Source organism: Eupeodes corollae, chromosome 1 (assembly GCF_945859685.1).
Source record: "Eupeodes corollae chromosome 1, idEupCoro1.1, whole genome shotgun sequence".
In the NCBI taxonomy this organism is placed as follows: Eukaryota; Metazoa; Arthropoda; class Insecta; order Diptera; family Syrphidae; genus Eupeodes; species Eupeodes corollae.
The window spans coordinates 285,918,358-285,933,635 of record NC_079147.1 but is presented as its reverse complement, the minus strand read 5'-3'; the positions used below and the strand labels follow the sequence as shown (position 1 = coordinate 285,933,635).

Genomic DNA, 15,278 nt, shown 5'->3' with positions numbered 1-15,278 from the left:
CGGTTTTGTGTCGTTCTATCTAACAGCAACTCTACTCTCGACAATTTTTCTTGTTTTCGCTGGTCGTGTGCTTAAATTAATTTTATAATTAATTTTATCTGTTTAACTAAAAGAAAAGAACCGTTTTCTGTTTTTAAATAATCCATTTTTTCTTTTTAATAAAATCAATATTTGTATTTATAAAGTATTTTGATTTTACCGTCACACTAAAAACTAATAAAAAGAAAACGACCGAAAGAACAAGGATCGATCCTCTCATTGAAACAAAAACTAAAAACCAAGAGAAGATAATTTTTGTTCGTCATTATTAATTTGCAAAAAGGAAGGCTGCCGCTTTTGGGAAAATGGCCTCGTCCAGAATTGATGATAAAGCTAGTGATATTCCTGATAGACTCTACGATGCTGGCACAAATCGCACTTATAAAAGAATGCGATTTTTTGGCAAGGTAAGGATTATTTATTGAGACTTGAGATCACTTTTTTTTTTTATAATGAAGGTATGTAAATTGACAATTGTTTAAGCTCTGGGCGGGCTCCGTCAGAAATTTCACGTGCGGTTCGGAATTTTTGCCGAGTATAAGTAAAGGATAAAATTTGCATTCATTTTTAAAGTATTTAACGTTTTTGTGTTCGAGATCAGTTAACTTTTTCTAAATAAAACCCAAACCCTTAACGTTCCTAACTAAGAAATCCTTTAAACACCTGTAGCTCCATTGTTGATTTTTTCCTCGTCTCTAATAAACGTTCTAAAAAAAGAAAAACTTAATGAAATTTGATGATAACTTGAAACACAAAATCTTAAATCTAATAAAGGAAAGGTAGGTAGGTAGGTAGGTACACAGGAATTTTGGATGCTGTTTGACCGAAGCTAGAATGTCTAAAGTTGTACATACTTATAGGTATAACACCATCTGGAAAATGTATGGTATTGGTTAGAATGTGTGTACCTATGTGATCTTTTACGCCCTCTCCTCATCCTTGTCTTTCTCTTATTCAATATTTTTGCACACATTTACAACAATAGGAATATCAAAAGATTTTTAAAGGCATATTCATACAATGTATATATTTGATGTTGTGTCATTGAAAATTTATAGAAAAAGGATCCTTTTTTCGTTTATATAGGTCGATTTATTGCAGTTAATTTTTATTTTCACGGTGTTTTTAACTCAAGTTTTTTTCTAGTCCCAGAAATAGTAGAAATTAGTATTGGCAGTTTTCCCAAAAAATGATTCAATGCTCTTCAGTTGTTATTCATTATCGCTTGATCAAATTAAAATCTTCCAATTAATGCCATCAATGAATTTGATAGCTGTTTTGTTTGTAATCGTGTGGTTTTAATAAGAAAAAAAAGCATGCAATGGTCGAGAATTTATCATGATTTTAAAGATAAGGGTTTGCTGTTATGTTTTAAAAAGATTGCAGGAAAGTGGCTGGCTCCAGTAAAATGCAGACTAAGGGCCCTATTGTCGACCACTTTTTCAGCAATTACATCCGTAGATAATATGAGCATGTCAGCAGTAATGTGCTCCTCAAGTTCCCTTCCATAAATCTTTTTTTGTTTGTATGGCATGTAGCGCTGTCGTCTTGTTGAAACCAAACGGCGTCCAAATCAACATCCTCCAATTCAGGCACGAATAAGTTATCACTCTCCAGTTTTTCCCATTGACTGTAACACTTAACGCCTGTAAAAATGAGCTTCATTGCTGAGAACTTGGTGTGCGTTTGACTTTTGCACGAGTTGGATTTTATAAGCACATTAAACATGATCCTTCCGCAAAATGGGAAGGGTACAGCTATAATTGTTCTGCGCGATGGTGTATAGAATCTTTCGGATCTTATTTAAAGCTCTGCTCCGCAGCAGTAATTGTGTCTTCGATGCGCACTATCAAATAGAGTAAAGATGGTGCGATACCGATCTATGGTTTATCGAATTAAAAACTGTGCTGGGTGAATTTATAGACTGAATATTGGACGCAACGCGCGATTAATAAATGGCAAACCAAACTGAGCATGAATCAAATGATAGCTTTCGAAAAGACCAACTCCAAAAAAGTATTGCCACATTGAAAACCCCACGTCTAAAGAAACACCTTATGTAAGCAAATGTACCATAAACAATATGTACCTTAAGGCCAAACGGTAAAGTTATATGTAGATTTAAAAGAAAAGGTAAAAAGTCGTTCGCTTTCCAGTATGTTGTGGCAGCTTTTCCAAGAAAAAGTGCGTAAAAAGTATAATTTTGACGAAAATTGAAATAGGGAGGCAAACCACTTTAAATGCATTGCATCTGGACGTATACGACTCGCTGATTCCATCGCTGATTGCATTTGTCCGGCAGAAGACACCAAGAACACTATTTTGTCTCATGGTACATCCTCTACTTTCTGAGTTTGAAAAAATTTAAAAATGTAATATTCTGAACAGCAAGGGAACGATGTAAAAATTTGAGGTTGGCTCCAACTTTGATGCCTGTGGTAATGTTTCCTCATCATTTTAGAAACTCATATCGTAAGATTCGTTGTCTTCAATCAATTGGTATGAACTCCTCTGATTCACTTGCAGCATTAATATGTCCGATTCTCAGACCTTACGACAATAGCAACGCCTTGAGCCCCCAATTTTGTAGAATAAGTTTTAAGAAGTAACTAATACAGAGGAATGGATGTTAAACCGGGTCATAAAGCGTTTTTCAATAACTGTGTGTAGATGTTGTCAATGTGAATCGTGGCGTTCGCTGTGTAGCTCGTAGCGCTGCGTCGTCCTGCTGGAACCACATGTCGTCTAGTATGGTTCAATTTGAGCCATAAAAAATTATTAAATTGACGGTGACACTAACGTCGTTTTTAATAATGTAAGGCCTGAAATCTACACCAAACGGTAACTTCGCGTGGGTTGGTGTCGTCAAATATACTGCAATTTTGCTTGTTCACACAGCCCTTCATCCAAAAATGCGGTTCGTCACTAAAGATGATTTTACGGCCAAAATTGGGGTCCTCTTCCAAACGATTCGAAGTCCAGTCAGCGAACTTGTCTATGGTTATGAACTCTGAGCTTCTGGGTCAGTTGAATCTTGTACGGGTGTAGGCCCAAATCCCAAAGCAAAAATTACCCTTTAGTAAAAAATGATGCATCGGTCTTGATGAAAGGGCCATAGGGGTAGGGTGTAAGTTTTGTTCGTCTAATTCTTCCCTGGAAAGAGCAATAAAGCTTTCAGATTACTGCAGTGTCTGTCAAGCCGATTGTAATTACCGCCTGAAGCCCCTAATATCCTCAACCAACGTAATATGACATTGGCATAAAGCCAAAAAACTGGTCGGGCAGTCTTACGGCAGCTACCAACCAACAGGGTGTTGTTGCCGTATGCATAGTGGTATCCGATAAATACCGTGGCAGAAAAACCCTCCTATAGTCAACACAATGATAGAATTTCTTTTCAATAGGAATTAATTCTCAAAATATGGACGGATTCGCTTCACCATATTTATTCATTGCTTACTTTCGACATGAAGTCGAAACCTTGTCCAATGCCTCGCTAGCAAGAACCAATCCTTCCTACAAGCTTAGTTGAACGAGCAGGCATGCCATGATACCTTGGGGTGGAATTTTTATCTTTCCTGCTGCCATAATAAGCCCCGTACCCGCAGCCGGAAGTTGTGATGATGATAACGGAGAAAGAGGTCAAGACCTCAGTAGAGTTTCATTTTAACGTTTACTCTCCGTTAGGCGCCAAGAAGTAGTGAAATTGAATTGGAATTATAGAGTAGACAAATTGGACAACAACGTATAATGCTTCATAGGAGTCAACCCGTTTAGTAAAAACCTCTCTCGAAGCTGCAAGCAGCTAGCTGATTTTTAAGAAATCTATAACCAATTATTAAAAGAAAACAAAATACATTTTACAACTAACAAGGCCTCAATTATCTCTATTTATTACTATCATAACAGGTCACAACTCAATGGGTACCCATATAAACAGAATGAGTACCACTTCATCTGATTAATGTGTAGAGGTGGAAAGACGAAGAGACAGAACCTTTATCTTCCTGTGCAAATGCCCTGTCCAAGCTTAGGAAAAAGACAAAAAGAAAACATTAAGAAAATATTTGTTCGATAACATAATGGCCTAAGAAACTACTCGCCTTTGACATTTAAACATATTCTGAAATTACAAATTGACCACTGGCCCCGTTTAACTTAACTTAATCTGAGTTTTAATATTTTTTTTGTGTTAGAAAAGAAAGAGAAAGTTTTGAAGGAGACATCTGTCTTAATTGGTTTTGAATTCCTGAATATTGCAACGAACGAAAAATATAGTGTAGTAAACCACCCAACATTCGTGTAGTGCGGCTAAAGAACGAATCTATGTATCAGATGCAAACAACATCCATATCTCACATCTGCTAGATTAAACATTTGAAGCTGCAAGGAGTTTGATGAAGTTACTTGATGGTGCCACGATTTTGGATTTGTCATCAACGCAATGAAAACGAAAACTATGCACATTCGTGCACCAAAAAAAAAAAACAAAAAGAGACAGTCTACATTTCAAAATCCTGAATGTCCGCCTTCAAGAAAAAGAGATGCCATTGAATTAGTTCAATTAATCAAATACCTTAGTGTTACAATTACAATAGGTAAACACTTTCGTGGCACGAGCATATTACTATCGTAAGGCAATGTATGAGGTATGATTAAGTTTGCTTTATTTCATCTGGAAAGATATTCAAAAACAGGGTTACTATTCACTTATTGAATCTCGATTAAGATATAGAGTATTAGCTTAGGGAAATGCATCGAAAACGCATATAGAGAAGCTTGTTAATCTACAAAGGAGAATTACAAAAATGATTAATAAAAACCATCTTCTTTATTGTGTTTTATTAGGCTCTTTTGGTCTTTTTGTTTTTTGGAATGCGAATAAATAAATAAAAAACTATTCCATTCTTTTACCCAACGTTTCGTAAGAATTCCTTACTTCTTCAGGGGATTTTTTTGTTCTTTATTCAATCTGTTACAAATATACATATAAATACAATTCAGTTTAGAGCTTAAGAAATCCCTAGCTGCACGAACTAACATAATAAGATATTTAGCAACATATAAAAGCAATGTACATATTAACACCCTTTCATACATTACTAAAACTTTAGTTCTAAGTAAAATTGATTATGGGCTGGTTATATATGGTCACTGCCCAAAGTATGTTTTAAACATCATCAAACCCATCTACCACACAGCAGCTAGAAGAAGCATAAACGCCTTTCCAACAACTCCAATAAAAAATATCCTAACTGAAGCAGGCCTCCCCAGCATCGAAGTACGAAGAGATACACTAACTTTAAGAATGCTCGCAAAACTAGTATTCTCCAAGAACTCCATCATCGACAGCGACATCAAAAAAACATTGAATCAAAAGCTAACTAAACGTATTCCGTCCGCCATCGGTACAATTCTTAAAGAATCAAGGCGTAACAACCTGCCAACCAAAAGAGAACGACTCACATCCCCACGCTACCCGCCATGGTTCATCAATCCTGAATCGCTGATATTGGATCTAACCAAATATAAAAAACTAAAAACAGCAAACAGCACTTATCGTCAACTTTTTTCATGTATCGCCTCTGACTTTAGATCTGACGGATGGAGATTTATCTTCACCGATGGCTCTAAAACTCCGGACACCACATCTTATGCGGTGACTGATGAAAACGGATCAACCATAAGCATTGGTATTCTCCCAGATTTTGCCTCCGTCTTTACAGCTGAAGCATTTGCGATACTTCAAGCTACTAAAGCTGCAGCCAATCTCTCTGAAAAATGCATTATATGCTCCGACAGCATCTCAGTAATCAATGCAATTCACAACGCAAACAACAACACCGAAATCATATCAGTAATCAGATATCAACTCATAAAATTGAAAAAACATTAAACTAATGTGGACTCCAGGCCATGTTGGAATACTTGGAAACGAATATGCCGACAGTGCAGCGAACTCAGCCAAAAACGCACCTGTACTCACCTTCAACATTTTCACCAAATCCGATCTCCTCAAGCATACCGGAAAGATATCTTCTGCAAAAAGTATTCACGACTGGAGCCTATATCATCATCACTACAAGGATATAAACCCCTTAAAATCTACGCCGATTTACCCTACAAACTGTTCGAAACAAAAAATAACCAACTTCACTAGACTTCGACTTGGACACACTACTGCTTCCCATCAACACCTCCTCAACAAAAACGACCCTCCAACCTGCTCCACTTGCAACACCCACCTTGATCTAAAACATATTTTGGTACATTGTTTGTTGACGCAGCCCATAATTAAAAAAATTTTCAAAAATATTCCCGTATATGAAATCCTCAAAAATCCCAGCTTAACAAATATAAATAATATTACTGAGTTTCTCAAAAAAGCAAAAATTGTAACTTGAACTTTCAAGCAAATAAGCCAATAGTCTCTGCAGCTAGGCTTGTTAAATTTTATATTAGCTTGTAATTTTAATTGCTTGTTAATAAATATTAATAATAATAATAATACAAATTTCATAATGGATCAACTATCGGGTTTTCAAAAAAGATATTCGTGTGAATCTGCGTTAAATTGGGTGGTGGAAAATTGGAAAAATGAGATACTTAAGGTGGCGCTACAGTCCGGGGCGGACCTGGGCCTCAACCAACAAGCGTCTCCAGCCAGCTCGGTCCCTAGCTAGCTGTCTCCAGTTTCGCACGCCAAGTTGGTTGAGGTCCTCTCCCACCTGCGTGCGCCACCTGAGTCGCGGTCTTCCTCTACTGCGCCGTTCCTCGGGATTGGATTCGAAGACCTTCCAGGCTGGAGCGTTGATGTCCATCCGCTCTACATGACCTAGCCATCTAAGCCGCTGGACTTTAATTCTGCTAACTAGGTCAGTGTCGCATTACAGATCGTACAGTTCGTCGTTATATCTTCTCCTCCATTCTCCATCTATGCGTACGGGACCAAAAATCACCCGAAGAATTTTTCTCACGAAGCATCCTAAGACGCTCTCATCTTTCTTTGACAGGGTCCAGGCCTCAGCGCCATAAATGAGAACCGGGATGATGAGTGTCTTATAGATGGTGATTTTACATGCTCGAGAGAGGACTTTACTTCTCAATTGCCTTCTAAGTCCAAAGAAGCAGCGATTTGCAAGAGTTTTTCTTCGTTTGATTTCAGCGCTGGTGTCGTTGTCTGCATTAATAGCGGTGCCTAGGTAGACAAAGTCCTTAACTACCTCAAAGTTATAGCTGTCCATGGTGACGTTTTGTCCAAGACGTCGTCGTTCAGTGTCCTTTTTGATGACAGCATATACTTGGTCTTGCCCTCATTGACCACTAAACCCATCTTCTTCGCTTCCGTCGCAATGCTCAAAAACGCTCCACTGACATCACGCTTTGATCTTCCAATTATGTCAATATCATCTGCGTATCCCAGTAATTGGATGGATCTTTGGAAGATTGTGCCTCTAGTGCTGACGGTTGAGTTTTGCACAATTCTTTCCAGAACGATGTTGAAGAAGTCGCACGACAGTGCATCGCCTTGTCTAAAACCTTTTTTGAAATAAAAATGCATCGGTAAGATCTTTTCCGACCTTGATAGAGCAGCGTGCATTCTCCATCGTCATTCTGCACAAACGGATAAGTTTGACAGGGATGCCAAAACTAGACATTGCTCGGTAGAGCTCTTCCCTATAGATGCTGTCATACGCGGCTTTAAAATCGATAAAGAGATGGTGGGTATCGATTTGAAGCTCCTGGGTTTTTTCCAAGATCTGCCTTAGTGTGAATATTTGGTCGATAGTGGACTTTCCTGGTCTGAAGCCACACTGATAAGGACCAATCAGGTTATTGACGAATGGCTTCAGACGTTCAGATAATACGGCAGAGAGGATCTTATACGCAATGTTAAGGAGACTGATGACTCTGTAGTTGGCGCAGTTTAGAGGGTCTCCTTTCTTATGTATCGGGCACACTATGCTGGGATTCCACTCATCGGGCATGCTTTCTTCCGACCATATTTTGCAGATGAGTTGGTGCATGCTCCGTACCAATTCATCGCCTGCTGCTTTGAATAGTTCGGGAGCGATGCCGTCAGCTCCAGCAGCTTTGTTTGACTTAAGTTTAGATATAGCTATCTTCACTTCGTCAAGGTCGGGTAGGCGGAATTGTTGATCTTCGTCGCCGAGGTTGAGTGGTTCTATCTCCCTTACAGCGGAATTCGGGACTGTTGATCGTAAAATACTTCTTCAAAAGCTCTCAAAATATGGAATCAAAAATAATGAATTTAAATGGTTTGAGTCATATTTAAATGATCGAACACAGCGTACGTCGGTGAACAATAATGTGTCTGATGCGAATGAAGTGAAAACAGGTGTACCTCAGGGCTGGGTACTGGGGGTGTTTTTGTTCCTATTATATCAATAAAAAATATAAACTTGGCAGTTAAATATTTAAATTATGTATGTGTGCTGATGACGGCCTTCTCTTTATTTCTGGGAAAGATATCCATGAATGAACGGAAAAAATTAATAATTACTTCCGATCCATAAGTGATTCGCTGATTATTAATAAGTTAAAACTGAATGTGAAGAAAACAAAGTTGATGTGTATCAATGGTTGTGCGGAACTGAATGTAATACAAATTAATGTAGAAAATATTGAACGTGTTGATGAATTTAAGTACTTAGGGGTAGAAATTAACAATCAAATGAACCTTAAAGCTAGCTACGGAGTATGTTTGCAAGAAACTGCCGAAAAAATATACTTTCTTGGCAGGATTAGGAAAAAAATGCAATTAAAATTTATAACGCGATTGTTAAACCTCATTTTCAATATTGTTCTACCATTTTATTTGTATCTTCTCAAGGAGATTTGTCTCTCCTTTAAATACTGCAAAATAAAGCTATGAGAATAATCTTAAAATGTGCGCGTCTTACCCTTATAAGAACTATGTTACAGAAACTTAACTGGCTTAGTATAACTCAGCTAATCTTAGAAGTGCTCAAAACTTTAGACTTGATAAGAAAGCAACCTCTAGAGCGCAGAACACAATGATATTTAAAGGAATCAAATTATATAAGAACCATGTAATGCTTTTTCGGCATAGTTGGCTGGAATACCAACTCTAAAAATAATAAATTTCATATAGTGTAAACAGTAGAAGACGAGCGTAAGGTCTACTTGAACTACCGATGATATACAACAACTGCAGAAAACAACAATTTAATCGGGTGGACAACAACTTAATAACATTCATTATGAACCAACTTCCTACAAATCTTAAAAATGATCGAGACTTTAAAAAAGGTTAAAAAAATTGAAACTTTTCTATTTCAATTAAAATTTTAACACCATGCACTGATAAAAGTAAATTAAAAATTTGTAATGTATATTTTTTCTTAAATTAAAGCTTTAATGAATTTATATATATATTTTTTTAATTAATATAAAATTTTTTATAAAATCCAATCAATTCAAATACTTTGAAACTTTAACCACCTCACCTACATAAGCAACTGCTTCGTGGGTAACACAACTATCTTTGTTAAAGTTTTGAAATATGATCAAATAAAAATCTAAAAAAAATCTCGCTTACATTAAAAATTTAAAATAATTTTATTTTCCCAAAATAGGGTGGTTTTGCAAAATGTTACGAGATCATCGACGTCGAGACGAACAACGTCTATGCTGGAAAAATCGTATCCAAAAAACTAATGATGAAGCACAATCAAAAAGAGAAAATGACTCAAGAAATTTCCATTCACAAATCATTAAATCATAAAAATGTAGTTAAATTTCATGGATTCTTTGATGACAGTTTAAATGTTTATATAGTTTTGGAATTGTGCAAGAAAAGAGTAAGTTTGTGTTTTAAATTTCAAGCACCCATAAACCATCACTACATATATTTCTTTTAGTCAATGATGGAACTGCATAAACGACGAAAAGTCATAACAGATTACGAATGTCGCTATTATATATATCAAATAATCGAAGGAGTCAAATACCTCCACGATAATAGAATTATTCATCGTGATTTGAAGTTAGGTAATTTGTTTCTCAACGATCAACTTCATGTGAAGATTGGTGATTTTGGTTTGGCCACACGAATTGAATTTGAGGGCGAACGCAAGAAGACCCTTTGTGGTACGCCGAACTATATAGCCCCTGAGATTCTCACAAAGAAAGGACATTCATTTGAAGTGGATATTTGGTCGATTGGTTGTGTTATGTATACATTGCTTGTGGGTCAGCCCCCGTTCGAGACAAAGACCCTCAAGGATACTTATACTAAAATTAAGAAATGTGAATATAGGTGAGTTTTGAAGACGACCCAAGTTTGTGATGATGGAAAAACTTATTTTTATGTTTTTTTTTTTGTTTGTCTCTTTAAAGAGTTCCAAATTTTATGCGCAAAAGTGCAGCAACTATGGTCATTGCAATGTTACAATCAAATCCCGATAAACGTCCCACAATTCGTGAATTGCTTAATTTTGAATTCATCAATGCGAGTGAGGTGCCATCTAGTTTGCCCAGCTCTTGTTTGACAATGGCACCGCGATTAGGATTGAATGAAACAATGGAGGCAGAAAGTGAGCTCAGGCGTAAACCACTTATTGAAACAAATGGAATGAGTAAGTTTTTTCTCTGGATGTTGTTTTGATTTTTAACACTAACTATTTTTAACACTTACTATTTAATAGGAGACGATACAAGACTAGAGTCGACGTTCCTTAAAAATAACTTACACGATGCCATCACTGCTTCGGCGCAGATTGGTAACTTAAATGAAGATTACCGCGCCGACATTCAGAGTCTCCACGAACAATTAACAACATTGATTAACAGCAAGGTAAGTTTTAAAATTTCCGAGGAACATACAAAAAAGGACATGGACAAAATTAATTTATTTTAGCCCCGAATGATGCCAAATAATTTGGGTGATGAGAACACAGATCCAGCTGCCCAGCCTCTATTTTGGATCTCGAAATGGGTTGATTACAGTGACAAATACGGCTTTGGATATCAGCTATGCGATGAAGGCATGGGTGTGATGTTCAACGACACAACAAAATTAATTATGCTGCCGAATGGACTGTAAGTTCTTCCTTTCTTTAAAATGTCTTTCCAATTTAAAAAAAAAAAAACAACTTGTTTTTCTGTTTTAGTAACGTGCATTTCATCGATAAAGATGGCAAAGAAACGTACATGACCACAGCCGAATACCCCAAGCAACTGGACAAAAAAATGAAACTACTTTCATACTTCAAACGTTACATGACCGAACATTTAGTCAAGGCTGGCGCCAACAATGTTATGTTCGAAAACGATCAAATCTCAAGATTGCCCCATTTGCACTCGTGGTTTAGGACAACGTGTGCGGTTGTAATGCATCTAACAAATGGATCTCTGCAGGTTTGTAAAAGTTCAAAAGTTTGCCGCAAAAAATCCACTTAACACTCTGTTTTTTGTACAGCTAAATTTCTCCGATCACATGAAATTGATCATCTGCCCTCGTATGAGCGCCGTTACCTACATGGACAGCGAAAAGAACTTCAGAACCTACCGATTTGCCACCATCACAACGCATGGTTGCTCAAAGGACCTTTACCAGAAGCTGCGTTATGCCCACGAAAAACTCCGGAAAATGTTGGAAAAGATGTTCTGAAGAAGAGAAAAGACACAATCGAAATAATTCTTCACAAAACGATTTATAATTTATTGTGTGTTTAATTTAAATATTATTATAAAAATAAGATGAAGTTGGAGGCAAAATAAAAGGAAGAAAGAAAAGTAGAGAGGAGGGGCAACAAGCGAAAGAAGAACAAACAAACGAGCGAGCATACCAGCGAAACATATTTTTCATCATTATCACAATACATTCTTTTTTGTTTATTTTTGTTGCTGTTTTGCGTTTTAAAATATTATTATTTTTTTTAATCATTTAACATCGAACATCAAAAAAGAGGAAATAAAATAATTTCCATTTTATTTTTGATAAATTAGAATTTACATACATATACCTACATTTATACGCATTGTTAAATAAGTACACGTTTCATGTTAAAACAAACCGATATCAAAAATACAAAAAAAAAACAGTGTTAATATGACTGAGATTAATTTTAAGGAACACAATGCAAGGAAATTAAAATTTAGTCCCAGACAAAGTATTTTAAAAGGAAGATTTTTATTTGTTTTACTCACATCTCCCACAAAATTACTTTTTAAAAACACAAAATCACAAAAATAGCATAAAATAGTGCGGGCGCAAATTACAAAGTAGTTGGTAAATTTCAAATAAATATTTCTAAATTCTTTTTATTTTTTTAATCAAAGAATTCAGTGTGTTTAGTTTTTTTTTTTTTTGTAATTTTGTTTTAATATTTTTCCCCTTTTTTTGTTTTTATATAAAATATTTAGTTTCCTTATTTTGTTTTATATTTTATTTCCTTGTATTTGTGTGGGTTAGTCTCGATTAAATAAATTTTTAAAAAAATATCACTTGCTGGATTTTTAGTTCATACAATTTAATTTTGTTTATTCCGATAATTTCCTTGAATATTACAATTCACGTGAACAAGAAAAAAATCCCTTTTTTAATTCGACTATTGTGAGTTTCTGGCGAAAACAAATTCAAGTTAGAAAGATTTCCCTTATTTGGAGCACTCAATTCGGGCGGAATGAAATGTCATTTGGCGCTAAAATTTCCACTTAGTTTTTAGAGGTGAACAGAAGAACAACAAATTTTACGATGTAAGTTATTTATATTAATTGCAGTTGCAAAAAAACAATATAACTTTATTGTTTGTATCTTTATGTAAGGACCAAATCAACAAATGCAAATAAAAGGGATATGTTGCTAAACAAGATGCAGGAAAATCCTGAAATCGCAAGTAGTTTTGTCAACAAAAGTAAAGAAAAAATACATGAATTTTGGAAGCAGATTACACTTGAGCTTAATAGCCTCCAATCAAGACTGAGTTCGAATGGAAGAAGGTAAGGGTTCAATTTTATTCACAGAAGACTGAACAAAAACAAAACAAAAAATTTTAATTAGGCTTCGACCGACCAAAAACGCTACGTGAGGATAACGGATGATACAAACAAAATAAGGGGAAGAGGAACAGGAGGTGGACCTAATAGGACACTAAAATTCTCTCCTGCTGAAGAAGCCATCTCCCAGTTTTATTGTTTCTTCAAAAAAGTTTGGGTTAAATCTACCCAAAAAGAGAAGTTTCGAAAATATGGAAAAATTGAAGATTTTTTGCACGAATTTGAAAAAGCTGAACAACATAACCAGCAGAGTGCTGATGTTATAACCTATTCACTTTTTGATCCTATTCCAATTACAGTCGTACCTGCAACTATTCTTGCTTCAACCAGTCAAACCACCAACAAAAAGACATTTGCAAAATAAGTACCCAAGAAGTTGTTATGGAGGAACTTGAATATCCACTTGCGCAAAACTTGGTGGTTTTAAAAGTGTTTTGTCGTACGCAGTTTAACAGGAAATTGCGGACCTAAATACATAAATTTCATTGCGTTTTTATTTTCAACAAGAAATATAGGTTAAGATTTAATACTCTGTTTTAATCAGAGATGAGGAAATTTATTGCTATTTCAGTTTGGTGCACAATTATTCGAACTGTCAGTTCTGATTCGAAGTGAAATTCGGGAGAAACACGCAATAGCTTTTTAAATTTCGGGCGGACAAAAATATTTCGGGTTAATGATTTTCCGAGCGAAATTCACAATAAGGCTGAATTTGATCGGTTAGCTGTCCAAGATGGAAACGGACACAACCAATCGGTACTAAAAACCGTTATCAATTTAATATGACACCACTGCTGAAATCAAACGGAGGATGCCTTTTATTCATCTTTGTTCTTGTTTAATTAAAATAAACCCATTTTCTTCTTAGGCGACTCAATCTAACGTTTATTGAAATTATGTTTTGCATAATGAAAATGTTTTCAATAAAAGTCGAGAAAGAATATCGACCACCCTTAATCGACTTTGAGAAGGCCTTTGATAGCGTTAACAGGGAGTATATCTGCTTATAGCCCGGGAGCCAGCGTCACTCATTTTTGAAAGATTTGATAATGGATGAATTTATTTCTTCGGGCAGTTTTTACATTAGAAAAACATAAAATCGATGCCTGCAGGCGCACCCGTGGTGCATTAATTTACAGTTAATTTTCAAAGTTGTAAAAAAACCGAGGTCACATGTCTAACATGATAAGACTTGAAACCGGTCTAGAACGTTAGTTGGCACTGCCTTGAGAAAGAAAAACCATGCCTGCCACCTGGACAGTGGGGCGAAGTTATCCTGCCGCTGACCTAAAGTTGTAAAAAAAACCGTCAAATTGTTATATGTGATAAGGGCTGAAGTATGTTTAGATAGTTAGTTTGACATTTAAAATTGAGGAAAAACCATGCCTGCCGCTTGCGTCCCGGGGAGAAGTCGCCGGCAGGATCGAAAATAGTCGCACTGTCGCATACTGTATACAATCCAAAAATATTTTGTTTTTGGGTAGAAATCTGGGAGAGAAACAATTATGGCTATCAACTATCAATTATTTAATAACTGATAACTTCTATCAATTTATTGATAATTTGGTATTATGAGTATCAAATGATGATTTTTCAACCATTGTGAATACTAATCAATATACGATTGCGAATAGGTTTTGTTTGGTGTTTGACGTTTGTCATTTGTGTTAAGTTCTTGTGTTTTGGTCTATAAATAATATCGGCGGAATGATGTAAGTTGTTTTCATTAAATAAATTTCTCTTTTTTCTTAATATTTTGTTTATTTAGGAGTAGAATAGTTAGCAACAGAAAACAAATAGAAAGGCTTGTGGAAGTAATGGAGGAAAATCCTGAGGATTTGACAGCCGTAATACCTACCAAGTTTAATTTGCTTATTTTAATTCATGAAATTATAATTTGTCCAGTGGGTTTGAAGCATCTCGTAATAATGTTTTTTTAGCTTGCACGATAAACCTTCGTTCCTCAGTTTATGCCTTCAATCAACAATTCTGGTGAATGCATTTCGTTCTTCAATTTGTATATTCAATAAAAACTATAAAAAAAAACTTATAAATCGCATTTAAATTACAATTCTTTACCATTTACGAATATTTGATACATTTGTCAACGAAGATTTTGTAGCTGATAGAATATTTGATGAGTATCAATATGTTTGATAGCCGTAATACCGAGTTTATCAATAAATCTATTCACA

General features: G+C 35.6%; 1 protein-coding gene across 1 annotated transcript; it reads left to right on the top strand.

The window, feature by feature from the left end:
• Nucleotides 1-12,531, top strand: LOC129938906 (serine/threonine-protein kinase polo). Its single transcript, XM_056046731.1, has 8 exons — nt 1-446; nt 9,660-9,884; nt 9,945-10,342; nt 10,423-10,661; nt 10,731-10,879; nt 10,943-11,124; nt 11,196-11,442; nt 11,504-12,531. Exons 1-8 carry the CDS (start codon nt 345-347, stop codon nt 11,693-11,695), a joined length of 1,734 nt encoding a protein of 577 aa, XP_055902706.1. The 5' UTR covers nt 1-344; the 3' UTR covers nt 11,696-12,531.
• Nucleotides 12,532-15,278: the final 2,747 nt, after the last annotated feature.

Excerpts from the sequence above, each read along its gene's own strand:
- LOC129938906 (XM_056046731.1), top strand. The coding sequence starts at position 345 with ATGGCCTCGTCCAGAATTGATGATAAAGCTAGTGATATTCCTGATAGA. Across the intron at positions 447-9,659 it reads GAATGCGATTTTTTGGCAAG|GGTGGTTTTGCAAAATGTTA; the intron begins GTAAGGATTATT and ends TTCCCAAAATAG. Across the intron at positions 11,125-11,195 it reads ATTATGCTGCCGAATGGACT|TAACGTGCATTTCATCGATA; the intron begins GTAAGTTCTTCC and ends TTTCTGTTTTAG.